This window comes from Mustela lutreola, chromosome 2, assembly GCF_030435805.1.
Source record: "Mustela lutreola isolate mMusLut2 chromosome 2, mMusLut2.pri, whole genome shotgun sequence".
Classification (NCBI taxonomy): Eukaryota; Metazoa; Chordata; class Mammalia; order Carnivora; family Mustelidae; genus Mustela; species Mustela lutreola.
This window is the reverse complement of record NC_081291.1, coordinates 14,876,559-14,896,673: the sequence shown is the minus strand read 5'-3', so window position 1 is coordinate 14,896,673 and position 20,115 is coordinate 14,876,559. Positions and strand designations below refer to the sequence as shown.

General features: G+C 57.0%; 2 protein-coding genes across 5 annotated transcripts; one reads left to right on the top strand and one right to left on the bottom strand.

Annotated features, from left to right (window-relative positions):
- The first annotated feature begins 3,953 nt into the window (after positions 1 to 3,953).
- HOMER3 (homer scaffold protein 3) lies at positions 3,954 to 11,692 on the top strand. Of its 3 annotated transcripts, none has more exons than XM_059160580.1 (10): positions 3,954 to 4,088; positions 6,071 to 6,152; positions 6,232 to 6,388; positions 6,630 to 6,761; positions 7,903 to 8,010; positions 8,830 to 8,951; positions 9,429 to 9,585; positions 9,910 to 10,017; positions 10,111 to 10,197; positions 11,211 to 11,692. In XM_059160580.1, the coding sequence occupies exons 2-10, from the start codon at positions 6,139 to 6,141 to the stop codon at positions 11,400 to 11,402; spliced, it is 1,077 nt and encodes a 358-aa protein (XP_059016563.1). In that variant the 5' UTR covers positions 3,954 to 4,088; positions 6,071 to 6,138; the 3' UTR covers positions 11,403 to 11,692. The 3 variants fall into 3 exon arrangements, with proteins under 3 accessions (XP_059016563.1, XP_059016564.1, XP_059016565.1); XM_059160581.1 differs by having other exon boundaries at positions 3,983 to 4,088; positions 5,990 to 6,152; XM_059160582.1 differs by lacking the exon at positions 3,954 to 4,088 and adding an exon at positions 4,609 to 4,771.
- A 629-nt stretch (positions 11,693 to 12,321) lies between these two features.
- Positions 12,322 to 19,937, bottom strand: DDX49 (DEAD-box helicase 49). 2 transcript variants are annotated; one of them, XM_059160577.1, is made up of 13 exons: positions 19,761 to 19,937; positions 18,362 to 18,485; positions 17,319 to 17,404; positions 17,109 to 17,230; positions 16,597 to 16,784; positions 16,295 to 16,435; positions 15,268 to 15,343; positions 14,922 to 14,998; positions 14,646 to 14,743; positions 13,885 to 13,959; positions 13,072 to 13,178; positions 12,920 to 12,991; positions 12,322 to 12,832 (listed from the first exon to the last, which is right to left on the bottom strand). In XM_059160577.1, exons 1-13 carry the CDS (start codon positions 19,873 to 19,875, stop codon positions 12,644 to 12,646), a joined length of 1,470 nt encoding a protein of 489 aa, XP_059016560.1. In that variant the 5' UTR covers positions 19,876 to 19,937; the 3' UTR covers positions 12,322 to 12,643. The 2 variants fall into 2 exon arrangements, with proteins under 2 accessions (XP_059016560.1, XP_059016561.1); XM_059160578.1 differs by having other exon boundaries at positions 13,072 to 13,160; positions 19,761 to 19,936.
- Between the last annotated feature and the right edge of the window lie 178 nt (positions 19,938 to 20,115).

Sequence of the window (20,115 nt, the reverse complement as noted above, 5' to 3'; positions counted from 1 at the left end):
AGGCCTGGGGCCCAAACCACCCCCCTCCCCACCGCTCAGGGAACTTCTGGGCCAACCTGACCCCCTAAATTTCCCACTGTCCCTCCTGATGTGGCCGCAATTATCCCGCCCCACTTTCTGCCCTTCATGCAGAAGGATGGCGGAGCCTTCAAGGACGATACAGCCAAAAATAATCGGGCCCCGACCTACCTCCCAAAAGTGGGGCAGCCCCGCCCAGCCACCTGGCACCGCAGAGGTAATTAGTGCATGTGGCAAATGAGGGTAATTAGGTCTGTGGGAATCAAGCCACAGATCCAGGTTCGGAGGGGGCTCAAGTGCTACTTACCCCCACCCCTCACCCAATCCTGCTCCTGGGAGCTTAAGTCCATAACCCAGTGTCAGATGTCTTCCCCCATGCAAGCCCATTCATGCCTTCCTGGAGGCTAGTTATTTAATGAATTAACCTTGGCCTTGTGCAGAAGTTGAATTGGATTTGAATTTAAGGGGGGGTCTCTTTCTAGTGATGAAGAATCATCAATATCAAGTCACCAAATTCACCTGTGCTAGGACCCCCATTCAACCACTCCATGCTGGGAGATATCAAGCCCAAGAGTGGCCTCAGCTCAGCCCTGAGAGGCCTTCAGGCTCAGGAAGTGACAGCTAGTCACAGATGCCCCTAGTACCTAAGATCAGGGTTGGGTTGGAAGGAGGGAGGATGTTGGGGAAGGTCTAGAGGGAGACATAGGAGGGCTTCTCAAAGAAGAGGGCATTGGAGGTGGGACTTTGAGGGATGAATAGGAGCTTCTCAGGATGCTAAGGTCTGGTGACTGGCCCTATTGCCCATGTTCAGGGGAACGTGGAGAAAGAAGAGGAATGTGGCTAGAAGAGCACATAAGGTCCTCCTAGCTAAAGATTTAGAGGTTATCATGCCAAGTTGGACCTATTTCTGCCCTTGAAAGCTCATGCCTAGTTGGGATCCTTCAACCCATAAAAGAAAATCTGAAGACTTTGGCTCAGGATCAAAACCGTATGTCCAGACAGCCAAGAGTAAGTGTAATGCTACGACAACCAGCAATTATTAAGCTCTCAGGGTCATGCCCTTTTCACAGAAGGACTTGTTGGATCCTTAAAGGAAACTTCAGAAATGGGCACCATTATTATGTCCATTTTATAGATGGGGTAACTAAGGCACAGAAAGGGAAAATGGCTTCTTTAAGGTCACACTGCTAGTAAGAGGCAGGGATAGAAGTCAGTCCCGGAAGTCAGTCCCTGGGCATGTGATTCTGGAGACCACCAAAGACCAAGACAAGGGATTAGAGATCCTCTCCTTCTTGAAGCATTTAAAGAGTTCCCGCTGCAAGTCAGGCTTGTTCTAGGTGCAGACCCATGGAAGAGGTGGACAGTAACCAAATCGTGTCATTAACAGATCTAAGTGGCCACTGTCATCCACACCTGGCCATGTGGCTTTGAGAAAAGGTGATAAACTCCCTTTGATCTGGTGTGATAGGAACCCTCTAGGTAAGAGAGACAATTTAGCTCAGTCCACAGGTGGGTCAGCTTTAACTAGGCGGAGGCCAGAGTCTAACCCACAAGAGCTACTCTGCAAATGCAGCATCCCTAGAGCCAGATAAACTGTTCAAGTCTCTGCTTGGTCCCTCCTGTGACAGGAAGTTCATTTTCTTATATCTTCTCTCAGGCCCAAAGGAAAGCTATCACTTCTTATCAGCCACCCTGGGGTGGTGGCCTCTGCCCAGTCTGTAAGGACATCCCCAGGCAGAAGAGGGCTCAGGCTGGGGTGGAGGTGGTAGCTTAGGGCAGCCCCCTCCCTACCTGTCTACCAGAGGAAGGTGAGGAGCTGCTTGTGTTACCTGGATTCTCCTGCCTCCTCCCTGTACCCCCAGGCCTGTAAGCATCAGCCCATTCTCCAGGTGAAAAAAGTGAGGTCCACACTGACAAAGTCACTCCCTCAATTTGTACTTGAGTAACACAACTTCAGGTCAGGGCTGCTCAAGGCAAGCCCCATCCTAACTCCTCCCGGAGGCCTTTGAGTGGGGCCCAGGGAAAGAATTCAACTCCCCACTCTCTCTCATGTTGTTGCCTTCTGCCTGAACAAGGAGTAAAGTCTGCCTGGGCCCCTTTCTTGGCTGCCCCCACAGAATGGCCACCTGGCCCTGGGTCTGCCACCGGCCAGCACTCAGCACACCCTGAGTGGCTTCCAGAAGCCTAAGCCCTGTCGGCACCTTTCCCAGTTAATTTTTTTTTTTTAATCATTTTTTTGGTAATAAGGAAAAGTCACTCTTTGCACAGAACAGACGGTATTTTCTTTGTTCCCCACAATGTTCAAAGCGTTTTGTGGCTTCAGGCCTGAAAGCCAAGCCAAAACCTTTCCTTGTGCAGATGCCTGGCGCAGTTGAAAGCAGTTGGGGAAACTGAGGCTCAGGCTCAGGCTAGCAGGGGTGAGCAGTTCTTCTCATACTGGGTGAGGCTGGGGCTCCAGGATGGGCTAGCCCTCCAAAGAGTGCCCAGACTTGGCTGCAACGGAAGTGATCACAGATAATACAGATCAGGGATCCTAGAGAAAGTGATGGGGGCCCAGTGCAAAACATGGCAGGATCCCTTCCAAGCCCCAGAGAGTCAGAAAAGCTTCCAAGAGGAGAGGGGCCAGTGGAGCTGAGCCTGGAAGGACAAGGCAGAATATACACCTGCAGGAAAGGCTTTCCAGGTGGAGGGAAGAGCTTGGGCAAAGATAATTCCATCTTGGCCCAGGGATAAGGCTCCAGAAACCACGTGACCTAGAATTCGCCTAAAGGTAACTTGAAGATAGCTACCAGCCCAGATGTATGATTCTTGTCAGCGGGGGGAAGCGGAAAGAAAAGAACAGGGAAAGGAGACAGGACAGAGAAGACGAAAAGCAAAATCTCCGAGGTCATCAGAAAGTTCAAACATGAAGTTTGGGGGTCTGTGGGCCTTGGTTTGGGGGAGCTGCAGCCCCTCTATCCATGATTCCGATGGCCCTGCATGACTTTGGAAGAGCCCAGAGAAAGGGCAGCCACAGGATAGACAAGTGGGTCCCACAGGTAGACTCAGGTCTGGGGAAGATGATCCTGGCGGCTCATTTTGAGAAGGACCCCTTTTGGCAACTGTACAAAAGGCTCCCTCTGATCAGAGATGGCAAACCCAGACCTGAGGACCTCCAGGGGATTCACTCATTTAGTGGGAACGGGGTCTCAACATTCCATCTGCCCTAAGTTCTTGGGGCCCTGCAACACAGCAATACTGATAATTCCACCATGGTTGGTATCCATTCCTTCCTCTCCTGGGAGACACGGTGGGCAGAAGCCCCTCCCCAACCGGGGATCAGAGCTAGGTAGAAGTCAGGCAGGAAGGACTCTGATGGGACATCCCTGATCAAGCCTCATGAAGTGCCTACTGTTTGCCTCTCTAACCTCTCTCCCAGCCTGTCTCTTTTATTTCCTGGTAACACCCACAGAGCACCTACTGTGTGCAGACACCGCCCTCTGTGCTGTAGAGGTGCCCTGCCCCAAATCCCTGTCCCCTGGAGAAGGATTCCCATGAAAAGCAGAAGGTGATGACCTCAGGCAGCTAGAGAATGGGCAGCAGTGACCTGGAGGGTCAGGGCCACCCCTGATAGGATGATGAAGTTACGTTCTCCACCCGTCTGTCTCCAGTGTCTCTCTCTGATATCTCTGCTTCTGGGTCTGGGTCTCTGTCCCCATCCTCACCCCCAGTCCCTCTTCCCTGGGACTCCTTCCCAAGGCCGGTCCTGTCCCGCCTTCCTCCGGGCTTCCGCCCCTCCCTCTCCCCCTCCCCCCCACTGCGGAGGGCCGGCAGGGGGCGCTGCGGGGCGGCCTCGGCAGCCCGGGGAGGCGGGGCAGGCGGCGGCCGCGTCGGGACCCGCCGCGATGGGACCGGAGGCGGCGCGGGCGGCGGCGGAGGCGCAGACAAAGGCGCGGGCGGTGCGGAGGGCGGCGCGGAGGGCGCGGGCCCCGGAGCCAGCAAGCGAGCGGGGCGCCCGGCTGCGGGGAGTCGGCGGCGCGGGGCAGCACCCGACTCGCGCCCGGACACTCGCGGGGCGCCGAGCCCGCAGGGTGAGCCCGGCTGTCCGAGCCTGCGCCGGGGACGCGGGGGGCCCGAGGTTCCAGGACCGGGGGAGGGCGCGGCGGGTCCCCGAAGTTCCGCACAGGGAGGCTGGGGGCGGCTCGGGGAGCCCCGAAATTCCGGGGCTTGAGAGGGCGCGGGGGCCTCGAAGTTCCGGAGTCGGGGTCGGAGAGGGCATAGGGCGAGGGGTTCCCAAAGTTCCGGACCGGTCGTTGGAAGAGGCTGCGGTGTCCCCGACGTTCCCGGCCTGGGGTAGGGAGGCGGCGCGAGGAGATCCCGAAATTCCGGACCCGGGGTTGGAGAGGTGGCAGGGAGTCCCCGAAATTTAGGAGTCGGAGGTGGCGCGAGGGATCCCCGAAGTTCTGGACCTGGGGTTGGAGGAGGCAGAGAATGTGTCCCTGAAGTTCTGGGCCCGGAGTTGGGGGGCGTCGCGCGGATCTCGGAAGTTCCCGGGTCGAGGGTGGCACTTCCCGAAGTCGGGGCGCGTATTGGGCGCCCCGCTTCTGACGCGGATGGGAACTCCTTCCTTACTGAATATCAGGCCCCCCGGACTGGGGCGCATGGGGTGGGGCTTCGCCCCCACACGCAATTGGGGATCCTGGGCACCGGGCGGGGTCGGGGCCTCCTCCGGGAGCCCCGCGGGCCGGCGGCATCCGAGGCACATGACTAGTTGGTGAGTAACTTTCCCCAAAGCTGCAAGTCGCGGCAGGACCTTCAGGGCCGGAAGGGCCTTTGTTTCTGGGACCCCTGCACCCTGGAACCCTGCTTCGCTCCAGGACCTGCTCCCAACCCAGGCCAGAGCTGCCGCCCCTCCCCCACACAGGGACTCCGGTTTCAGACCCTGTGACCGGGGCAGCAGCTGCCCAGGACAGGGTGGGGGGGCATCCCTCCTCTGACCCGAGGAGGCCGCTCCGCGGGGTCCTCCCTTCCCCCACTTTGCCACCTCCCTTCCCCCTGGCCCCTGCTGGTCCTCTACAGATGCCCCAAGTGCAGGTTTTGGGGGCACAGAGGTGAGGGTCAAGAATTCTCTAGGACAGCCATTCCTGGTTTCTGTGGGGTTGTGACTAAAGGCACCAAGAGGAGCTGGGGGGCCTCTTCTCCTAATTCTTGATGCCACCCAGCCCAGCCCTATTGGGATTGAGTGGGTATGGGTGACCAGGAACTGGGCACCAAGATAAACTTGTTTGGCTACATCTTATCTTTTTAACTAGGCTGGGAGCTCCCTGGGGATTTGGACTCTGACTCCACAAGGTGTGCTTCTGCCCTACAGTGGAAGTTGAGGGGTCCCCCTGTGGATTCTGGGGGTGGGGGACTAGTCTCCCAGTAGGCGCCTAATCCTGCCCCACATTTGGATGAAAATCTTAGTTTAGGGAGTGATGAGTGAATGTGGCAGAAAATACCAAGCAGGAGTTCACCTTGGCCTTCTCTACCTACCCCAAGATTGAGGGGGTGTCACCGGGGGTTCAGTAAACAGCATGCTGAGAAGTTTATGCTGGAATAATGAGGGCCACCTGTCTCCTCTCAGAGAGCCATCTCCTGCTCGGCATATGTGGGGGCTTCCTCGATGGAGAGGGACAGGGTCTTTTTGCTCTGAGTGATCTGCTGATGCCCTTACCTTTTTTTTTTTTTTTTTTTTTTTTTTTTTTTTTTAAAGATTTTATTTATTTGTCAGAGAGAGAGAGAGTGAAAGCGAGCACAGGCAGACAGAGTGGAAGGCAGAGGCAGAGGGAGAAGCAGGCTCCCTGCGGAGCAAGGAGCCCGATGTGGGACTCGATCCCAGGACGCTGGGATCATGACCTGAGCCGAAGGCAGCTGCTTAACCAACTGAGCCACCCAGGCGTCCCGCCCTTACCTTTTTGACTGACGTTCTATGAATGCTGTACCTTGGCAGTGGATCCTGAGGTTGGACCCGCTTGGTTTCCTTAAGCCTGGAGAGACACTCACAAGCCCCCTCTCCCCCCACCCCCGCCAGAGACTGAGCCCGCAGCTCCTGCCATCCCTCTGGCTGCTTCTTGGAGCCCACCCAGCCCAGCCTGACCAATGTCCACAGCCAGGTGAGCCCCCACCTCCCCAGCTTGGCCCTGAGTCCCCTGGGTGCTGCCCAGCCCCTCTGAGAATGCTCTCCCCCTACAGGGAGCAGCCCATCTTCAGCACACGGGCGCATGTGTTCCAGATTGACCCAGCCACCAAGCGGAACTGGATCCCCGCGGGCAAGCATGCACTCACTGTCTCCTACTTCTACGATGCCACCCGCAATGTCTACCGAATCATCAGCATTGGGGGTGCCAAGGTCCTGGCAGGGCCTGGGTGGGGTGGCAGACTCCTGGAGTTTCAGGCACAGGCCTGGATCTGGTCATTGCCTTGCTGTGTGCCTGGGGGATTGGGGTTGGGAAGAGCCCAGAATCAGTCTCCCTCCTGCAATGGCTCACACCAAGGATCTCCCAGGAGCTAATATAAAATAATACCCTGGGGGGTTTCACGTTCATTATCAGTCTCATCAACCTTGAATTTTGTTTGTCCCCCCCACCCAGGCCATCATCAACAGCACTGTCACCCCCAACATGACCTTTACCAAAACCTCCCAGAAGTTCGGGCAGTGGGCAGACAGTCGCGCCAACACTGTTTATGGCCTTGGCTTTGCTTCTGAGCAGCATCTGACCCAGGTGGGCTTGCAGGGTTCCGTGGTGGGACGGACAGGGCTGGGCCTGGGTCTTCTCCCAGGTACACTGGGGCCCCTGGGCAGGTGTTGTAGGATGGGCCTCCGAGTTAGACAGCCCTTCCTGGTTCCCTGGATCATGTCTCGGCGGGCCACCTACTCCAATTTTGGACACACCCTGACCTTTTCTGGGTGCCTGGGACGGGCTGAGAGTTCCCTCACACACCCTAGCACTCACTCCCTTCATCATCGCCTCCCTCCACCCTCTGCTGTCTCCAGACTTCAGTATTGTCTCATCCCATTTTTTCCCTGGATGGATAGTGCTTTCTGATTCCTAATGAGATCGTGAGGATTCTCTCGCTTCTAGAAGCTTTCATTTTCCTTTCAAATTTAGGTCTTGAATTAATTTCTGTGGGTGGTATAAGGCAGGAGTATTTTTTTTTTTTCCCACTGAGTATTCAGTGGCTGTTGGACTGTTTTGGGAAATGACTTCCTCCCTCCCCCCCACCCGCCCCACCAGTGAATGGCGCTGGCCCCTTTGCCCCAATCAAGTGACTGTTTTTCTTTAAATTTTTCTTTAAAATTTCTTTTAAAAAATTTCTTTAAAAAATTATTATTCAATGAAAGAAATTTATTTTAAAATGAAAAACAGCGTATCCTACCCACCCTAATTGGAAAACTGGTAGTGTGGTAAAGGTAATACAGTAGGAGAACAGGGCAATTTACATTCTCCCTGGGCACAGGTGCCCTTTCGGAGGCTCTGAGCCCAAGACTTGCTTTTTCTTTGTTATAAAACGATATATTCACAAGTGTCCCGGGCACTAAAGAGAGCACCTACCTGAGGCTCTCCTTGCTGAAATAAGCCAGACTGAGAGAAAAGGGGAGCCCTTTCTCAAGGTGGCTCGGTGTACTCCGCTTCCGTGAACATCCCACCCCCGCCACCATACTCAGTCTGCTCGCTGGGAAATGTCCCAAGTCTTCTTCCAGTTCATGAGATGAGAGGATATGCGCGGCTCCTAAAGTCCCTTCCAGAGTGACAGGGCTGGCGCTGGGTGGGGGTGACCAAGTGGGGCCCTGGGAGAGGGGGCTGGGCTTTCTTTGATTGTTTGTTCTGCTTCTCCGCCACCGCCCCCCCTGCCCCGCCCCAGTTTGCTGAGAAGTTCCAGGAAGTAAAGGAAGCAGCGAGGCTCGCCAGGGAGAAATCTCAGGATGGGGGGGAGCTCACCAGTCCAGCCCTGGGGCTCGCTGCCCACCAGGTCAGTACTCCCTGTCCCATGCCTCCTAGTCACTCAGCTGCTACTGAGCGCCCCTGTGCTGTGCAGGTGCCCAAGACCAGTGCTCACAGATCGGGTCCAACTAGACCTACAGCAGGAGCCTTGGAGGGAAAGTGTCAGGAGCACGAACGACCTGGGGGTCTGGCTAGGCTTGGATCCCTGAAGGCCTGGAAACCAGCTCAGATGGCAGAGTAGAAACCTGGAGGTTGAAATAGCTAAGTAGCAGCAAGGTGGCAGAGTGAAAAACTGTCCTGGGAGCCTTCCCCCATTGATTTATTCAGCAGAATTTACCGACCACCAACTGTGTGCCAGGTCCAGGGCTGGGAAAGAGGGTTACAGAGATGAAAAAGCAGGCTCCTGGTCCAGGCAGTGAATTCAGCCTGGAAGAGAGCTTCCCGTCTGAATCTTAAACTCCTGTTGAAATTTGGCCCCAGGGAAGGGTAGTGCCATCAGAGGATAGCACGGAGGTTTCACTTCACTCCCCCCACCTTTGCAGATTTTGAATATCTCAGTGGGTTTATTTAGACTAGCCTGCCTCAGGTGTGCTCCTGGGACTTGATGAGAGCCTAGGCAGGCAAGGTGGGGGTACGGCTCGAGGAGCTCTGGCCCAGGGGTCATGGGGAGCCATAGAGGGGGGATGAGGAGAGGAAGGGCTTACTTGCATCCCAGCGCTTCAGAAAGGACTCCTGTCTTCCGTCACAACCCCAGTAACATCAGCCCTGATCCCAGCCATGACCTAACCAACCTGTCCTTTACCGAAGCCGGACCCCAGTGTGACCTCGCTTCTGCCCATACCCTTAGGTGCCCCCAAGTCCCCTCGTCAGCGCCAACGGCCCCGGTGATGAGAAACTGTTCCGTAGCCAGAGCGCGGACGTCCCCGGCCCCGCGGAGCGCGAGCGGCTCAAGAAGATGTTGTCGGAGGGGTGAGGCGGGTAGGGCGGGCATAGTGCGTGGCGGGACGGAAGGCGCGGAGAGGAGCTTCCTTGAAGCCGGGGGGCGCGACCGGCCGCGGGATCTCACTGTGTACCCAAGGCCCGGGGAGGGGAGGGGGCTGACTCCGGTCCTGCGGCTTCTGGAGCGGACCGCGCCCCGCGAACGCGCTCCTCCTTTGACCACGCCTTTTCGGGGCTGACCCTATCCCTACCTCGTCAGCCCCTGGGAACTAACCCTGCCTCAGCCACGCCTCCCCGACCCGCACCCGGTTCTGAGCTCGCTCGGATGGACTGACCCCGCCCCCGACTAGACCGCGCTCCCCCGGGACGTCCCCACCTGTGGCCCCGCCCCCAGCACGGCCCCATCCCTCGCGCCGCCCCGCCCTGTTCCCCCCTCCCCCAGCCCCCCCCCCCGCCCCCTACCTGTGCGGCCTGGCCTCGCCCCCGCCAACCCTTGCGTCCCTGCAGCTCGGTGGGCGAGGTGCAGTGGGAGGCCGAGTTCTTCGCGCTGCAGGACAGCAACAACAAGTTGGCGGGCGCCTTGCGAGAAGCCAACGCCGCGGCCGCCCAGTGGAGGCAGCAGCTGGAGGCCCAGCGCGCGGAGGCCGAGAGGCTGCGGCAGCGGGTGAGGGGACCCCTTGGAGAGACCCCAGGTGGCTCAGGTAGCTGGGGAGCCCCTGCCTCCGCATGTCCTATCCGTCCTGGGTTCATTGCCTGGCCGTGTGATCTCTGCAGGTCCTTTCCCTGAGCCTCAGTTTCTTGTTCTGTATTATGGGTCTGAGAGAATGCCAACTTTTGCCAAACCCACTAAAGTCCTCCCTGCTTGGAGGTGGTACCCCCAATCAGAGGGGGCTGAGTGTCTGGAGTGTGATTGAGCAAAGGACAGATTCCCCAGGGGTCAGGAGAGTGCAGGCTGGGGTGTCAGGGTCTGACTTTCCTGTCCACACAGGTAGCTGAGCTGGAGGCCCAGGCAGCCGCCGAGCAACCCTCAGCCAGCGAGAAGGAAGGGAGCCAGGCACTGGAGCAGCTGGAGGCATTAGTGCAGACAAAGGACCAGGTGAGCAGAGGGAGTGTCCCTGGGCTTCATCTTCCCTGACCTCCTACAGGGGAGCCAGGACCCCCAGAATAGACCCTGGGAACTCTTCTCTAGGAGATCCAGACACTGAAGAACCAGACTGGTGGACCACGTGAGGCCGTGGATGCCACGGAGCGGGAGGAGACGCAGCATAAAGTGCAGGTGTGTGTTGCTATCACGGGACAGGGTGTCCCAGCCCACCCCCTCTGTGGGACAGATCTGGGGTCTTTCCTTCCTGATGGGTCCTGGGCTGCTGTATGCCTCTCCAAGCCTCAGTTTCTTCACCTGTAAGTGGGGTCAGGAAGAGATTTACCCAAGGTTGTAAAGGATTAGGAGGACCCTACGTTGCAGCCAGTGTTTTGTGATAGTTATTAGTACAATGGTTCATTCTTTGACTAGGCAAGAAATTTTTAAAGAGTTTATTCATTTTTTTGACATAGAGTATGGCAGTGGGGGGAGGAGGGCAGAGGGGGTTGGGAGAAGCATGCTCCCTGCTGAGCAGGGAGCCCAACATGGGGCTTAATCCCAGGACCCTGAGATCACGACCCAAGCGGAAGGCACACGCTTAACCAATTGAGCTACAACAAGCAATTTTTGAGTCCCTGCTGAATTGTCGTGCTTGACCCCATCAAGCCCTCAGGGTCAGCAGCCTGCATTTGAAGCCAGGTCTGACTGGTCTGGCTTTCACTGAAGACTTTTTCTGAGAAATGTTCATGGGGAATGTCCCAAGTCCAGCAGGTGAAGATGTTAAAGGATCTGGGGACCCAGAAGAGACAAGTTGGGGAAATGCTCCCTCTTGTCTTCTGGGCAGAGTACTCAGCCTGTGCAAAGGCCCTGAGGTGAGGAGAAACTCAACATGTTCAAGGAACCACAAGGAAGCCAGAAAGTCTGAGCTGGAATGAGCAAGGAGGGAGGGATGTGGATTTTGTTCCTAGCCTGATGTGTCACAGAAGGGTCTTGAGCAGAAGAGGGATGTGATCAGTTCTATGACCTTTATATTGGCCAAGGGCTCAGGGAGTGTCTTGGGAGAAGCTGCAGGGAGGGTAAGAGACGGAGGGGGCATGGCAGTCCAAAGTGGGGTCTGATGGGATAGCACTCAGATCCTGGATGCCCCAAGCAGGGCTGGTGACCCTAGACTTGTTGGGCCCTAAATCTTGTCTACCGTGTCCCTGCAGGACCTGGAGACCCGCAATGCTGAGCTGGAACACCAGCTGCGGGCAACTGAGCGCAGCCTGGAGGAGGCACGGGCCGAGCGGGAACGAGCACGGGCTGAGGTGGGCCGGGCCGCACAGCTGCTGGACGTCAGGCTGTTTGAGCTGAGCGAGCTGCGAGAGGGCCTTGCCCGCCTGGCTGAGGGCACCCCCTGAGCCTGGCTGCAGGGTCTGCGTGGGAGCCGTGGGAGCTGGGGGCCTGCGGGAGCTGGTTTCAGAAGCATGATTCCCGCCTGGAGCACGAGGCGGGCCGCGGGCGGCACAGTGGGCTATTCACCCTGGCAGGGACCGGGGGGCCCAACTCGGCCTGGGGAGGACCTGGCCACAGTGCCCCAGCTGGCCCTGGCCACTCACAGCTCAGGGGCTGTTTAGAGGGCTTTTCATTGTGTAGAATTTCTAGAATCCCCAGGGCGTGCGTTGGCGCCCAGATTACATTTCTAAGAGCGGCGGTGCGTGTGTGTGTGTTGTGTGGACACCCCGGCATCTAACCGCCGTCACTGCACCCTCTACCTGCTTCCTCTTGGAGGCACCTCAGCTGCTCTGTTGGGCTTAGCAACCCACTTGCCCGTGAGAAGAGTAAGTTTCAGAGTCCGAGAAGCACATCATGCCACAGGGCCAGGAGTCCAGCTCTGCCCAGCACAGCTGTCCCCACTCCCTTGGGCTCAAATCCTCTTGTCTGGACCGGTTTGCCTTTAGGTGTCCCCTGGTTAAGTACCCCTCCCTTTACTCTGGCTACAAACCCCAGATTCTGGTGGGCAGGTTGGGAAGCTTCTAGAACATGGTAGTGTTCAATACACACAGGCGTCATGTCACTGAACCTGATAACCACATTTGGAGAATGGTGTCCTTGCAGTGCCCATTTTCTAGATGAGGAAACTGAGGTCTACAGGGGGCTTCTCAAACCCAAGGTCACCTGGCCAGAATGGCCAGCACTGTAGTTGAAACCTTTGGCTTGGCCTGATGGGAATGGAGGACTGGGGTGGGGTGGGGGGTGACATGATATTCTGGGGGCCTTGGGAAGCACCAGCAGCTGAACCCTCCTCTCCTGCCCCCACTCCTGCAGAGTTCGATGGGAAAAAGTCAAGAGACCCATTTATTAGGTGACTCCTGCAAGCAACACACCTTTGCTCTGGGTCCCTGCAGCATCCACCCCCCAGGGTCACTGTGTGTGGAGCTGGGCCCAACCTCGTAGCCAGTGTTCCTTCTCATCTGCAGGCAGGGGCTCCAAGAAGGGGCCAGCCAGGGGTGGCAAGGTGGAAAGCTGTGTGGAGCACAACATGGGTGTCCCTGGGTCCCACTGACAGGGACTGAGTAGGTCTGGGGGGAGGGGAGGAGCCGTCTGACTGTTAGTTCCAGGAAGGAATTCCAGGCAGGGCCGGTGGGGGCCACAGTGGTGCTCAGGACGGGCCCTGGCTGGGTGCCGGGGCCGATTGTGCTCCAGGGGGGGCCCTGGGTGGACGCCCCCTGCGGCCAGCCCCCCTGGCCTTCTGCCGCTGGAGCACCTGCTCCACCTTGTCCTTGAAGCGCCGGTTCTTCTGCTTGATCTTGGCCAGCTCAGCCTTGCGCTTGGCCTCCAGGTCGGGATCCTGGCATGGGAGGACCCGCAGGTGACCAAGCTGCCAGTCTGCCTCCTGTAAGCCCTCCCTGCCATCCACGTGCCCCTCACCCCTCACCTTCCCCTCCAGGATCAGCTGCTTCCGCTTATTGATCTCCTTCTTTTCGTCAAAGTTGGCCGCCTCCAGTTTCTGGGGAGGGAAGGAGAGGCCGTCACGGGGGCCCTCATCTCCAAGGGGGCACCGGGGGTCTCACGGCTTCTAATACTCACAATTTCACACTCCCTCCGCACCACGTTGACCTGCGTGAGGATCTGCAGCACACTGGCCTCCTCCACAGAGAACTCCTCCAGCTTCTTCTCTGCAGGGGCAGGGGTCCCAGCGGGTGGGAGAGAGCAGACAAGGGAGAGATTCTGGCTTGGGAATGAGCTTCCCATGCAGTAGGGCATGCAAGACTGGCTTCAGAGCAGATTAGGGTCAGATAAGCAAGATCTGGGATCGTAGACCTGAAGAGGCTGTCCTTTTATTTGTCACTGTTAGCAATACTATGAATTTGACAGGAAATATTTTTTTTAAACACTGTCCTTTAGGGGTGCCTGGATGGCTCCGTCAGAACAGGGTGCGACTCTTGATCTTGGGATCTTGGGATCTTGGGATCTTGAGCCTCACGCTGGGTGTAAGGATTACTCAAACACTGCCCTTTGCAGTCCAGAGATTTCTGAATTTTAGGGCAATCTGTGCAGTGATTACAGATTTTCCAATGCTGGTTGGTCTGGGCTGCACATTAAAACACCCAAGGGGGTTGTTAAACACACCCAGACACTGGCCCTGGGGCTCTGACTCATCCACAGGGACCACCGATACATCCCAGGCTGAGAAACTGAAGTCTCTTCCCACCGGATGTAGCTTTCAGCGGCTGAGGGCCACTGTGGGAAGCTGGTTTTGATAACCGGGCTAAAAGCCATCACTTGGGGTTGCACAGAGCGGGAAGTGCAGTCCAAGCTCTGCTCCGCGAGCAGCCTGGCAGGTATCTCACCCAGATGCACCCGTCTCCCCCCCGGCCCCTCTCCTGTCCCTCCACTCACTGATCTGCTCCTCGATGGCATGGACAAGGTGGATGTCGTACTGCGTCACCAGTGTGATGGCCTGTCCTTGCCGCCCTGCGAGGACATGCCACAGTTACCTGCTGTGAGCTAGGGGCCAACAGAGACAGGCTGCGACCACCAGGCAGCTCTCTTGGTGGGAACGGAGTGAGGGCAGGTCCCTCCCAGAGGAGACACAGGGCCCTGGGAGAGGCGGCTCTCCTGGCAGGCCAGCTGTCCACAGGGGCTGGGGACGTGGCTGATTTCCCTCCAGGGCACGGCTGTCAGGGAGTTTTGTCAGTGAGAAGCCTTGACATGCCTCAGTGCAGAGCTGTGCCCACTAGTCTCTCTGTCCCCCATTTCTGTGAGGGTGACGGTGTCTCCCTCAGCACTCAAAGCTGGTGAGGTTCACAACCCTTGGAGCAGCACAAACATGCATCATTCCTGCTACCTGTCCTTTGATGACGAGACGGACCTAGAGAGCTGATATGCCCTGCCCCAGGGCCACAGGACAGGGGAGAAGCACCAGGCCTCGGCTGGCCACCCCAGAAACCCTGTCTCTGACCACCCCGGGCTGAGAATCTCAGAAACCAAAACATTCCCTGCCTTTGCTTTCGAAAGGAAGATTCCCCCAACTTTTGACCCTGCTTCTTGCCTGCGGGCTCTACCCCATTTTCTCCCACTGGCTCCTGACTTGGGCTCCTCGAGGGGTGGGCAGGGTGGAGGGTAACAGGTCCGAAGGCCACCCGGCCCTGTCTGCTTACCTGCCCGAGCTGTCCGGCCGACTCGGTGTATGTAGATCTTGGGGAGCCCGGGGGTGTTGTGGTTGATGACCACCTGCACTGTGGGAATGTCCAGGCCCCTGGAGGCAGAGGCCAGTCAATGGTGCCATCCACATGCAGAAACCAAGGCGGGGACCCACCCCAGGTCACTCAGCCAGAAGTTGGGGCAGCCCCACCCCTCGCCAGGGGAGCCCTCTGATCCCTCTGTGGGGGTGCCACTGGCCAGCCCACAGGAGGGAGTACGGTGGGGCTGCTCACCGGGAAGCTACATCTGTGGCAATCAGGATCCTGTAGATGCTGGACTTGAATTTGGCCAGGGCAGCAAAGCGTTCTTTCTGTTGCCAGATTAGGAAGAGAATTGGGAAGACTGGGGGTCAGGGTTAGCAAATGTTTGGGCATTTACCGTTTGAGGCCTGGGAACATGGGAGTCCAGGCTTCCCACCCTCACGGGCGCCCCCATGAGGACAGACCAAGGTTAACGCATGGAGGAAGTGTTTCAGGCAGAGTGAAGAGGAGTGGGCAAAGGCCCTGAGGCTGGGAGGAGCAGAGAGGCCAGGGCTAGGGATGGGGAGGGGTGTGTCTCTGGGGCAGCCTGACCCCACACCTGTTTCATCATGGAATGCAGAGCCACAGTGGGGAAGTTGAATTTCCGCAGCATCATGCACAGAATCTGGCAGGTCCTGGGGGGGAAGGACACGCTGGCAGCCTCTCCAGGGCCCCGGTCAGGGAAGGCACTCCCACCCCGGCACACCCCAAGATGGCAAGTAGGGAGCTCTGCACAGCTGGTGAAGGAGAAGCAGGGGTGCAGGGTATCCTGCCTGCCGACCCTGGCCTAAGCCAATGAAAGTCAGCCCTAAACCCAGACTTTCCTCTTCTGGTAGCTGATACATTCTTAGGGGGCAGCAGCCACTCAGGAGGTCTCCTCCATGTGACGTAGGCTGCGTTTCCACTCCAGATCATGCTACAGCTTCCTAAGGACCTCCCCAAGAGCTTCAAAGGATTCTGAAGGCCTCCAGGACTGCAGAGAGGAGGGCCTGGCTGTGGGAGCCAATGTGCTGGGCCTTAGCGACAGCCCGAGACACAGTAAAAAGCTGCTGCTTCGAGGCCTTCCTGGCTGCAGCAGGGCGTTTCTGGGGGACACCCAGAGGCCCCCATGCCTTCTGGTTAAGAGCGGGTCTTGGGGAGCCTGGGTGGTTGAGTCGGTTAAGTGTCTGTCTGCCTTCGGCTCAGATCATGGTAGCAGGGTCCTGGGATCGAGCCCCACATCAGGCTCCCTGCTCAGTGAGAAGCCTGCTTCTTCCTCTGCCTGCTGCCCCCCTACCCCCGGCTTGTATGCACACACATGGGCCGCATGCTCTCTCTCTCTGACAAATAAAGAAAAATCTTAAAAAAGAAAAAAGAAAGAAAAAGAAAAAAAAAGGGGAGTCTGAGGAACCCCAAGTCCTGGCTCCCTCTTCAGGAGGTGTGGCCTCAGCAAACTGCTTGATCTGAGCTTCCCTGAGTGAATCCTCTGAAATCTCTGGTCTCAGCAGAGGCTCCAGAGTGCCAACACTGGCCATGTGCCTCGCACCTCAGGCCTCATAAAGGCTACGGGAAGGGGTCTGAGGAGAAGAGAGGCAGCCCGTGCTCACTTGCACGTGTTGGTAAAGATGATGATGGACCAGTCCTCATGCTCGTCCTGGAAGTTCTGAATCAGATGGACCAGATAGGCATCTTTGACCTTCTCAGGCACCAACAGGTAGCGCTGGTCCAGCTGTTCCACTGTACGTACCCTGCGGATAGGGAGGTGGGGGACCGGACTCAGTTTCCCCTACTGCTGAAGGGAGCCAATGCCCTGCACGGTCCATGGGCAAGAACCTCTGTTGGGTGTGGCCCCCGCACCCGACCCCTTGCCTGCCCTGCCCTGCCCCTCGGGACCTGGCTATGGACTCACGGGGCCTGAGCCTCCCAGAAGAAGGGCTGGTTGGTGGCTAGGCCCTGAAGCTCTCTGAGTGTGTCAGTCAGTGTGGCGCTGAAGAGGAGGGTCTGCCGGCGAGCAGGCACGGCCGCCAGGATGGCCTCCAGGTCCACGGTGAAGTCGGTGCAGCCCTGCTCCAACAGCCGGTCTGCCTCGTCCATCACCTGAGAACCAGTAGCCAGGGGTAGGGGATCTGGAGTGATAGCGCTGTCCAGGGCCCGCTCACGTGCCCAGCCTGCTTCTCCCCCACCCATGCCTCCTTCCCAGCCCTGGAGATGGGCCCTGGAGTGTTCTCCCTCAAGGTCTCAGACATCCGCTCCCTCAACTATCTCAGCGCTTCAGAGAGGCCCTGCCCCCGACCACCCTGGCTAGTCTGGGCTACCTCATATTGCTTCTCTGCTGTCCTTGTCACCCCTCCTACGGCTCTACTGGATGGCCTATGGGACACGTGTCCCAAATGGATGAATCCGGGCCTTGGGCCGACTCACCAGGAAACGGATCTTCTTTATGCTAAAAGTGTTGGAGCTCCGTAGGTGGTCAGCCAGGCGCCCTGGTGTGGCGATGACCACGTGTGGTTTCCGGGAGAGCTCCAGGGCCTGGGCCACCATATCTGCAGGTGGAGAGCGAGAAGTGGGTCTGGGTAGGTGGCCTGAGGCCGAGGGGGTTCCCTACCCAGAGCCTCCCCAGGCCCCTTGTACCCATGCCGCCAACAATGATGCAGTCTTTCAGGCCCAGAGGCTTCCCCAGCACCCGGAATTGCTCTGCAATCTGGTAGGCCAGCTCCCTGTGGGTGTAAAGGGGTCAGGCTGGGTTAGATAGGGGTTCTGTGCCTGCCTCCCATTCCCATATCCAACCCTCAGACTTCCTGACTGTCCCTCTCCTACTTACACACGCATCACAGCTCCCAGTTCCCTCTGGATAAAGGCTCTGATATGGAGCGCTGGAGCCCCTCTGACCACATCCCATGGCCCCTTTCCCACCAGTTCCACCCAACCTGGCCTCTCTTCCTCGGCAGTGGCCTTGACACCACAGTCACCAAAGTCCGAAAACCTAAGCATCAGTCCCCTCTCCCCTGAGGCTGGTCAGTGTCCAAGTCCCTTCTTCCCTACCCTTCAGCCCCAGCTCTGCCCAGGCCTGCCCTTGGCTCATGTGCCCACTTACTGTCCTCTGTCTTGCCCTCCCCTGCTCAGATGCCCACAGAATTGGTTCTAATTCTCTTCCTGGCATTCTAGGCTTTTCTCCAGTTGGCTCTAACCCCAAGTACCTAATCTGTTCCCTGCATTTCTCCCACCTCTACTCGAATGCACTAGCAGCTTCCTCTGCCTAGCGTATCCTTCTCCAAACTTGTCCCTTTGAGACATACTTGTCACCCTTTAAGGAATATCTGGAATGACGTGTTCCTCGACTTCCCCTCCCCAGGCCACACTCTTACAACATACAGTGCCTACCTCTCCTACTGCTGTTAGAGGACTTACCACGTCAACTGCCATATTTATATCTGCCCAAGAACAAGAAATGTGTCTCTGTCTTGGGCTACAAGACAACTGACAGCTTACCACGAGACAAGACCTATGCTCAGCACTTCTCACACACTATCCCAGTAAATTGTGCTTCCCTTAAGAGGCAGGAATGATTTCCATCCCCGTTTTAAACATAGGGAAAGGGCACTCGGAGAGGTAAAGGTGCTTGCCCAAGAAAACACAGATGGTTAACTCACCCAGAAGGCCTATGGGGGGCTCACCTGGTGGGTGTCAGGACGAGGCAGAAGATGCCATAGGGATCCTCAGACAGCTTCTGCAAGATGGGCAGGACAAATGCTGCTGTCTTGCCACTGCCTGTCTTGGCACAGCCCAAGCAGTCCCGACCTGGGCAGAGGGCAAAGAGGCATCAACACACACCAGATGCAGACAAGGTTCTACTGGGCAGTTCACAATAGCTAACGTTTGATGAGCGGTTACCATGTGTCCAATGTGTCCTATGTCATTTGTGTTCTGGGCATATGGACAAATTCTAGGAGAGTGTGACCATTATTATCTCCATTGAACAGACAGGGAAACAGAGTCTCAGAGACGTGCTCAGCACACACAGCCAGTGAGTAGCAGGCTGGACTGGAACCCACATCCATCTGACCCAAGATGCCACTACTATCTTTTTTCTTTTTTCAAGACTTTATTTATTCATTTGACAGAGAGAGAGAGAGCAAGCTTGTGTGCGAGAGAGCACAAGCAGGTCGAGTGGCAGAGGGAGAGGATGGAGAAGCAGGCTCCCTGCTTGAGCCAGACACGGGGCTCGATCCCAGGACCCTGGCTGGAATCATGACCTAAGCTGAAGGCAGATGCTTAACCAACTGAGCTACCCAGGTGCCCCACTACAACTCACTATCTCATCTGACTCCCTCACAGAACATCCCAGCTTGGGGAAACCTGAAAACCTTCCCCCAATCTTATATTCTAGGCTGGCTATCAATTTTTCCATCTTTGTCTATTTAATACCTCAACTCTCAGCTTATTATATCCTAGGCTGGCTTTCTTTCTCTCTTTCTACAGAGAAAGAAAGAGAAAACGCGGGGAAGGGAGAGAAGCGCGGGAGAGAGGGAGAGAGAGAATCCCAAGCAGGCTCTACGTCCAGCATGGAGCCAGCCTTGATCTCCACCCTGAAATCATGACCTGAGTGGAAATCAAGAGTGGGACGCTCAATCAACTAAGCCACCCAGGTGCCCCTAACAGCATCTCTTTAATGGCAAACGGGATTGCACTACCAGAGTGGGGAGTGGGGAGTATTCACGGGACCAGAGTCCTGCATTTACTAGTAATCTCGACAAACTCAGTTTCCGTTTGTAAAATTAAGATGTAGTGCAAACTACCAAAGTTTCTCAGTAGTGGCCATTAGTCATTCATCCCTGTGCTCTGAGGTCCCAAGTTTCTGGGATTACATCACTTGTGTGCGGGTGTCCGCACAGGAAATCAACTGTGCGTTACAAACGCCAACACTGCCCAGTCTACTTCGGGGATCCAGGCTCGCCAATAACGCCCAAGCATATTCCCTCGCCTCGCAGAAGTGGGGTGCGCAAAAGCTGCGGAAGGAAAGGGAGCCGATAAGAGGAGGTAGGCTTCCTGGGGAAGAGGCCGAGACACACTTACCCTCTAGGATGGCAGGGATGCAGCCGAGCTGTACAGGCGTAGGCTGCTTCAAACCCAGCTGCCGACATTGTTCCACAAGCCAAGACGACAGTCCGAGCTCCGCGAAACCGGCCATTCCCCTCACCAGCTTCGTGCGAGCACTCGTGTGAGCCGTGCTTTCCGGCGCGTACAGATGACGTCACGAACCGCTCCCGTTTACTGGATCGCTAGCTGCGTGGTCCCACCCACCTCTAGCTCACTCGACCATTCCCAGCCTCGACCACATGCTTACCATCTTTTCCCGATTTCCATTGGCTCTCGCGATAAAATCAAACTACAGTTCCCGAATGCCCTGCGAGTCGTCCTTGCGACTCCC

What these genes read in the sequence shown, in the direction of transcription:
- HOMER3 (XM_059160580.1), top strand. An exon ending in CCGAGAGGCTGCGGCAGCGG is followed by an intron (nt 9,586 to 9,909) that starts GTGAGGGGACCC and finishes CTGTCCACACAG; the next exon opens with GTAGCTGAGCTGGAGGCCCA. An exon ending in AGACGCAGCATAAAGTGCAG is followed by an intron (nt 10,198 to 11,210) that starts GTGTGTGTTGCT and finishes GTGTCCCTGCAG; the next exon opens with GACCTGGAGACCCGCAATGC.
- DDX49 (XM_059160577.1), bottom strand. Translation starts at nt 19,875, where the DNA reads ATGGCCGGTTTCGCGGAGCTCGGACTGTCGTCTTGGCTTGTGGAACAA. An exon ending in GCCACAGATGTAGCTTCCCG is followed by an intron (nt 14,744 to 14,921) that starts GTGAGCAGCCCC and finishes CTCTGCCTCCAG; the next exon opens with GGGCCTGGACATTCCCACAG. An exon ending in TGCGGAGGGAGTGTGAAATT is followed by an intron (nt 12,992 to 13,071) that starts GTGAGTATTAGA and finishes TTCCCTCCCCAG; the next exon opens with AAACTGGAGGCGGCCAACTT.